The sequence below is a fragment of the Scyliorhinus canicula genome, chromosome 2 (assembly GCF_902713615.1).
Source record: "Scyliorhinus canicula chromosome 2, sScyCan1.1, whole genome shotgun sequence".
NCBI lineage: Eukaryota > Metazoa > Chordata > Chondrichthyes > Carcharhiniformes > Scyliorhinidae > Scyliorhinus > Scyliorhinus canicula.
Genome location: NC_052147.1, coordinates 154,597,843 through 154,605,654, shown reverse-complemented (window position 1 = coordinate 154,605,654; position 7,812 = coordinate 154,597,843). Strand labels below are relative to the sequence as shown.

The following is a 7,812-nucleotide window of genomic DNA, read 5'->3' as shown; positions in this document are numbered from 1 at the left end:
CACATTCGCAGCCCAGTAGTACCCAGACAGGTTGGGCAATGCCAGACCACCTGCCTCACTCCAAGAATACCCTCCTCACTCTCAGGGTCTTCAGCACCCACACGAACCCCAAAATACTCGTATTAACCCTCCTAAAAAAAAAGCCTTCGGGATCAAGATGGGGAGACACTGAAAGAGAAACAAAAACCTCAGGAGCACCGTCACCTTAACCGACTGGACCCTGCCCGCCAAGGAGAGTGGCAACACATCCCACCTCCTGAACTCCTCCATCTGTTCACCAGCCTCAAAGTTTAGCCTATGAAGGGTCTCCCAGCTATCTGGACACCCAGATATCTAAAGCTCTTCAATGGGACCTCTCCTATCTCCCTCACCTAGTTCCCCTAGTTTGTGCAGCACAAACAACTCACTCTTCCCCACGTTGAGCTTATAGCCTGAAATGTCCCCAAACTCCCCAAGTATCCTCAACACCTCAGGCATCCATCCCCCCCCCCCCCCCCCCCCCCCCCCCCAGCCAGATCAGCAAATCATCTGCGTACAACGACAGCCGGTGCTCCTCCCCACCCCACACAATCCCCCTCCAGTTCTTCGAATCCCTCACGCCATGGCCAGGGGTTCAATTGCTAACGCGAAGAGCAGGGGAGACAAGGGGCACCCTGCCTCATTCCCCCAGGACAGCCGAAAGTCCTCCGACCTCCTCCAGTTTGTCACCACGCTCGCTACCGGAGCACTGTACAGCAGCCTCACCCACCTAATGAATCCCTCACCAAACCCAAATCTCCTCAGCACCTCCCACAGGTAGCTCCACTCCACCCTATCGAAGGCCTTCTCCGCATCCATTGATGCTACTATTTCCACCTCCCCATCTGCCGCTGACATTATAACATTAAGTAACCGCCGCACATTGACATTCAGCTGCATCCCCTTCACAAACCCCATTTGGTCCTCATGGATAACCAGCGGGACCACATCTTCCACCCTCCTGGACAGTATCTTGGCCAACAACTTTGCGTCCATGTTGAGAAATGAGATCAGCCTGTAAGACCCACACTGGAGGGGGTCCTTAACCCGCTTCAGAATCAGTGAGATTATTGCTCTGGACATCGTCGGGGGCAAAGCCCTCCCACTCCCTCGCCTCATTCAGGGTCCTCACTAACAACGGGCCCAGCAGGTCTGAGAACTTCTTATAGAACTTCTTATAAAACTCCACCGGGAACCCATCAGGTCCTGGTGCTTTCCCTGTCTGCATGCTCCCCAACGCCTCAATCAGCTCCTCCAACTCGATTGGGGCCCCCACCCTCTCCCCTCCACTCTTGGGAACTCCAGCTTATCCAAAAAGCGGTCCATTCCACCCTCTTCCCTAGGGGGCACCGACCGATACAGCTCCTCATAGAAGGACCCAAACACCCCATTAATGTCCCTAGCGCCCAGCACCAGGTTCCCTCCTACATCCCTAACTTGCCCCCCCCCCCCCAACCCAACCCCCCACCCACCCACCCATCTCTCTCGCTGCTTCCAGTTTCCGGAGCTGATGGGCCAGCATCCGACTTGCCTTCTCTCCGTATTCGTATACCGCCCCCTGTGCCCTCCTCCACTGCACTTCTGCCTTCGGGGTGGTCAGTATATCAAACTCCGCTTGGAGACTGCAACGCTTCCTCAAAAGCCCCTCTTCCGGGACATCCGTATACCTCCTGTCCACCCTTACCATTTCTTCCACCAACCTCTCCCTCCTCCCTGTGCGCCCGAATAGATATCAGCTCCCCTCTAACCACTGCCTTCAACGCTTCCCAGACCACCTCCCCATTATCATTAGCTTCCAAATACCCCTCTATGCACCTACGGACCCGTCCACATACTTCCTCCTCTGACAGAAGCCCCACATCCAACCTCCACAGCGGGTGCTGGTCCTTCCCCTCCCAGAGCTCCAGGTCCACCGAATGTGGAGCGTGGTCCGATATAACTATCGCCGAATACTCCGCCCCCACCACTCTCGGGATTAGTGCCCTGCTGAGGACAAAAGAATCAATCCGGGAATAAGACTTATGGACATGGGAGAAAAAGGAGAACTCCCGGCCTCAAGAACCTCCAAGGATTTACCCTTCCCCTCTGACCCATAAACCCCTCAGCACTGTGGCCACTGCCGGCCTCTTGCCTGTCTTAGACCTCGAACGATCCAGAGCTGGGTCCAGCACCGTATTAAAATCCCCTCCCAAAATCAAACCCCCCCATTCCAGGTCCAGAATCCGGCTCAACATTCGCCGCATGAAACCTGCATCGTCCCAATTGGGGGCGTACACATTAACCAGAACCACCCACTCCCCTTGAAGCCTACCACTCACCATTACATACCTACCACAGCTATCCGCCACCACACTCGACACCACAAATGACAAGCTCTTACTAACTAAAATCACCACCCCTCGATTCTTCGCATCTAGCCCCGAGTGGAACAGCTGTCCAACCCAACCTCTTCTCAGCCTCACCTGATCCGCCACCTTAAGGTGCGTCTCCTGGAGCATGGCTACGTCCGCCCCCAGCCCCTTCAAGTGCACCAAGACCCGGGACCGCTTTACCGGCCCATTCAGCCCCCTCACGTTCCATGTGACCAGCCGAATTCGGCGGGGGGGGGGGGGGGGGGTCTTCCCCCTCCCTCTGTGCCGATCAGCCATAACTCTCCCTCGGCTCCCCATGTGCCCGCAGAACCCGCCAGGCCCGTTCCCCACGGTGGCAGACCCTCCTCCCAACTCCCCCCATCACCAGCAGTTCCCCTCCAGCAGCAACCCGGTACCTCCCCCCTATTCCTCTCCCCCCACCCCCCCTAGCTAGGGCCCCCCCACCCCCAGCTGCGTAATCCCTTCCATCGTACTTCCGTAAGTCAGCCGACTCCTGCTGACCCCGGTTGCTCCCACCACCCCAACGACCCTCCCCGGTGGAACACAACCACCACTCCCCCCACCCAGTGCTGGTCCTGCCCACTACGCCTCCAGCGCGGGAAGAAAGCCCGCGCTTCCATCTCAGACCCCGACCCATCACGCGGGAAAAAGGGCGCATGACCCAGCGGGCCCGCAAACAGTTCCCCAGCCCTCCACCAGTGAAAAAACAAGAAAGCACCAAAATGAATAAATAAAAGCCCCGAAAAAGCAAAAGACATTAACAACCAAACCAGAAAAGCGAAAGGAGGACAAGGCCTCCGGACCATGTAAATCAGTCCCCAGTCCGAGTCCAAGTTCTCTGCCTGGACGAAGGCCCAGGCATCCTCCGGGGAATCAAAGTAAAGCTGGCGGTCTTTGTAAGTGACCCAGAGGCGTGCCGGCTGTAACAGGCCAAACTTCACCCCTTTCTTGTGAAGCAATGCCTTCATCCGATTAAAACCAGCCCTTCTCTTTGCCACCTCCGCACTCCAGTCCTCATAAATCCTGATCTCTGCATTCCCCCACTTGCTGCTCCTCTCCTTCTTCGCCCATCTCAGCACACACTCACGGTCAACGAAGCGGTGAAAATGGACCAGCACTGCCCTAGGCGGCTCATTCGGCTTGAGCTTCCTCATCAGCACTCGATGGGCACCCTCCAGCTCCAAGGGCCCCTGGAATGGCCCCGCGCCCATGAGCGAGTTCAACATCACGGCCACATAGGCCTCCAAGTCCGAACCTTCCAGCCCCTCCGGGAGGCCCAGGATCCGCAGGTTCTTCCGACGGGAGCGGTTCTCCATCTCCGCCTGCTATTTCTTGTGGAGTGCCTCGTGCGACTCCACCTCCACTGCCAGGCCTAGGATCTCATCCTCGCTCTGAGGCCTTTTGCCGTAACTCTCGGAACTCGACACACTGAGCCATCTGAGTCGCCATGAGCTTGTCAAGCGAGGCCTTAAGCGGTTCCAAAAGCTCAGCCTTCAGCTCTCTGAAGCAGCTCCTGCGCCCACTGCTGCCGTCTCCCTGCCCGACTCGCACCGTTCTCTGCTCCAAAGCCGATTTTTTAACCACTCCTCCATCCACTGGCAGAAAAGCGCAGTGGATGTGTTCCCACACCGGGAAAAGTCCAACCAGCACCGCAACGGGCCCTTAAAAGAGCCCAAAAGACCGAAAATAGCAGGAGCTACCGAACGTGCGGCTTAGCTCCGCATCACCGCAACCAGAAGTCATCAACAGCTGGCTTTTAACTATGCTGGCTGAGTGGCTTTTTTACCATATATTTTTAAAAATGCGGCCGCACTGTGCGTGTGCACTCATCGGTGCACTGCGCAGTGCAGCCACATTTTTTTATATGGTAAAAAGGCAGCTTGCAGCAGGCATAGTTAAAAGCCAGCTGCTGCTCGCTCTGCCCCGTTCGCAAGTGCTCGATTCTTCTGACCAAAGCGACGGCCGAGTTTCCTCCCCCAGCGACTAGCAGAGATCCAGCACCATGGCCTTCACCTCAGAATCGCCTGTATCTAGTGTGCTCATCCTGCCTGACGAGGTCACTGAAGACAAACTCAATGCCCTGATTAAAACAGTTGGTGTGATCATTGAGCCTTTCATGCCTAGTCTGTTTGCCAAGGCATTGGCTAATATTGACACCAATAGTCTGATCTGCAACGTTGGTGCTGAAGAGAAAAAACAGGAAGAATCTGAAAAGTCTGACAATGACATGGGCTTTGATTAAACATGCCCTGCAACAACATTGTTACAATTTACAAAAAAATTAAATTTGAATATAAAAGCCGGCTGCTGCGGCTGAAGATTTAAAAAAAAATTCATGGTAATCTTACTGCTTGAGGGAGGCAGACAGCAGGTCACAGCCCCCAAACATCACCATCACATGCTTTGGGCACAATTGCTCCATTTTGTCAGCAGCAAACAAGGCAAGAGAAAATGGTGGGTGGTTAATCAGCCAGTTGGTAGAAATGGGTTCCCGGAAAAAAAATTTTGACAGTTCCTGCAACCATGATCATCCTTCCTGCTATGATAGGCTTAAAACTGATTTGAATGCCCTGGAGTGAAAAAAATAATTGGCTACTATATATAAAATTTTGCATCTAAAAAGGGACTGATTTCCCCTTTGGGGGATACTAATTGATGCCTGGGCAAAATGGTCTTCTGATGCAAAATGCTGGGAGAAAGCAGTCATGTGGATGTTTGTGTACATTAAAATTTGCTACACTTGCTCTATTGCAAGGGCACAGCTGAATACCTTGGCTGGAGGCAGATTGTTGCTGGATAAAGAGGTGGTGTTTTACACAATTGCAGAGAGGGTGTGTTCTGGCCCAGGCTAATGATGTGGTGGTCCAGTTAAGTGAAATAAAACTTTAATCGTATTATTTTTATATGGAAGGGTGGAGCAAAGGGAGAAGCCCAACCTTGTGCACGTGTCAGAGATGCAGAAAGGTGGTTATCTTGACAAGTGGCCTAAGCTGGAGTTGAACCAGACAATTCTTGACTTTTACAGCAGACCACATTTTGAAACATATTCTCATTAAAGTTTTCCATTGAATTACAGAACTAGAGCTCTGTTTAAACTGCTTACTGTGGCCATTAATACAAAGGGACAAGGAACCTCATGTTCGTATACACACAAGGGCTGCTTCACAACTACAGAAACTCCTATTATTCAAGTCATTTGGCAACAGGTCCTTGAAAGAGAATGCTATATTAATCCCCAATACACAGATTCAATAAGGTGGGGTGGTGGAGGGGAGAGAAATTTGCATTTGAAAATGAACCTTAATGTATCACATTGGAGAAACTCAACCCTGACAAAATCTAGGCGGCTACATTTGTGGGGTTTGTGTACAAACCTCCTTTTATCAACCCGTGACAGATATTTTTACCAAAAGGCATCACACGCTTCTCCATTGAATTTAGTTTGCCGTTGGTTTTCATTTGGTGGTCCATTACCCTCTGTCTCAGTTTAAGACCATAAGACATAGGAGTGGAAGTAAGGCCATTTGGCCCATCGAGTCCACTCCACCATTCAATCATGGTTGATTTCAACTCCATTTACCTGCTCTCTCCCCATAGCCCTTAATTCCTCGAGAAATCAAGAATTTATCAATTTCTGTCTTAAAGACACTCAATGTCCCGGCCTCCACCGCCCTCTGTGGCAATGAATTCCACAGACCTACCACTCTCTGGCTGAAGAAATTTCTCCTCATCTCTGTTCTAAAGTGACTCCCTTTTATTCTAAGGCTGTGCCCCCGCGTCCTAGTCTCCCCAGCTAATGGAAACAACTTCCCTACGTCCATCCTATCCAAGCCATTCATTATCTTGTACGTTTCTATTAGATCTCCCCTCAACCTCCTAAACTCCAATGAATATAATCCCACGATCCTCAGACGTTCATCGTATGTTAGGCCTACCATTCCTGGGATCATCCGTGTGAATCTCCGCTGGACCCGCTCCAGTATGTCCTTCCTGAGGTATGGGGCCCAAAATTGCTCACAGTATTCTAAATGGGGCCTAACTAGTGCTTTATAAAGCCTCAGAAGTACATCCCTGCTTTTATATTCCAAGCCTCTTGAGATAAATGAAACATTACATTTGCTTTCTTAATTACGGACTCAACCTGCAAGTTTACCTTTAGAGAATCCTGGACAAAATTTGAATTCAATATAAATCTGGAATTATGAAACCTTGGTAGATTGTCATAAAAAAAAACTTGTTCATGAATGTCCTTTTATGGAAGGAAATCTGTGATCCTTACCTGGTCTGGCCTACATGTGACTCCAGATCCACAGCAATATGGTTGACTCTCAAATGCCCTCAGGAATGGGCAATAAATGCTGACCCAGGCAGCAATGCCCACATCCCATGAACAAATAAAAAATATATACCAACTACACTGCTTTCATCCATCTTTCTAGTTCAGAAACCACAACCAACAATTTTCCATTACATCCACGATGGCTCCTTTCAGTGTATGCTTGTCCAAGTGGCTGTTAATTTTCTCCTGGAGTATTTGCAAAAAGCTTCCTCACCCCTGATGTGACACTGATCTGTAACTACTAGGTTTAGTAGTAGGGGCTGAACCAACCAGGGGCTGGTTTAGCTCACAAGGCTAAATCGCTGGCTTTTAAAGCAGGCCAGCAGCACGGTTCGATTCCCGTACCAGCCTCCCCGGAATGTGGCGACTAGGGGCTTTTCACAGTAACTTCATTGAAGCCTACTCGTGACAATAAGCGATTTTCAATTTCAATCCTTTTTGTTTTTACAAATAAAAGTCTCAATTTCAGAAAAAAAACACATTGGTAAAAACACTTCATTGGAAGATGGTGATCAGATCAGAAACGTAAGCACAAGATTAGAAGCACTGATCCCATTTCTCTTGAGGTAGGCCAAAATATATTTTTAAGACAATCTCTTGCAGAGCACCACTCTTTTTTGCAGATGATTAGTTGTCCAAAACACCTGGCCATTATTGGGAACTTGAATAATAGAGTAACATGAGATAGCAGTCTTATGGGTCTGCTCAAAAGGAGATCATACAGGTTTCAGTATACACTGGACAATTTCAAACTTTGCGAGCAGGCACTATCTACAGTTAGTCAAGGACCAATGCATAGTTGTTTACTATAGGGTAGGTGCTCACATACAAGATCAAAGGACAAATCAAAGATTGAGGCAAGGGACAGTTTTTGACTAAAACCTCTCACCCAAGGATCCAAATTTTAGAACTTGAAATCAAGGGAGCCAACAGAACACATGTTGGTAAATGGAGTGCACTCCATATTAAAAAAATACAGCAACTTTCTCAGTACTTCATTTCCACTCAAGATTTGGGTGTCTGATGTACAAAAACAGACACCAGGTTCAGGTAAAATGCCAATAGGGCAGATAATTTTGTTTT

The 7,812-nt window shown here is 50.0% G+C and overlaps 1 protein-coding gene across 1 annotated transcript; it reads left to right on the top strand.

Annotated features, from left to right (window-relative positions):
- The first annotated feature begins 4,392 nt into the window (after positions 1-4,392).
- LOC119962286 (60S acidic ribosomal protein P1-like) lies at positions 4,393-4,632 on the top strand. Its single transcript, XM_038790274.1, has one exon. It carries the CDS (start codon positions 4,393-4,395, stop codon positions 4,630-4,632), a length of 240 nt encoding a protein of 79 aa, XP_038646202.1.
- Positions 4,633-7,812: the final 3,180 nt, after the last annotated feature.

Excerpts from the sequence above, each read along its gene's own strand:
- LOC119962286 (XM_038790274.1), top strand. The coding sequence starts at position 4,393 with ATGGCCTTCACCTCAGAATCGCCTGTATCTAGTGTGCTCATCCTGCCT.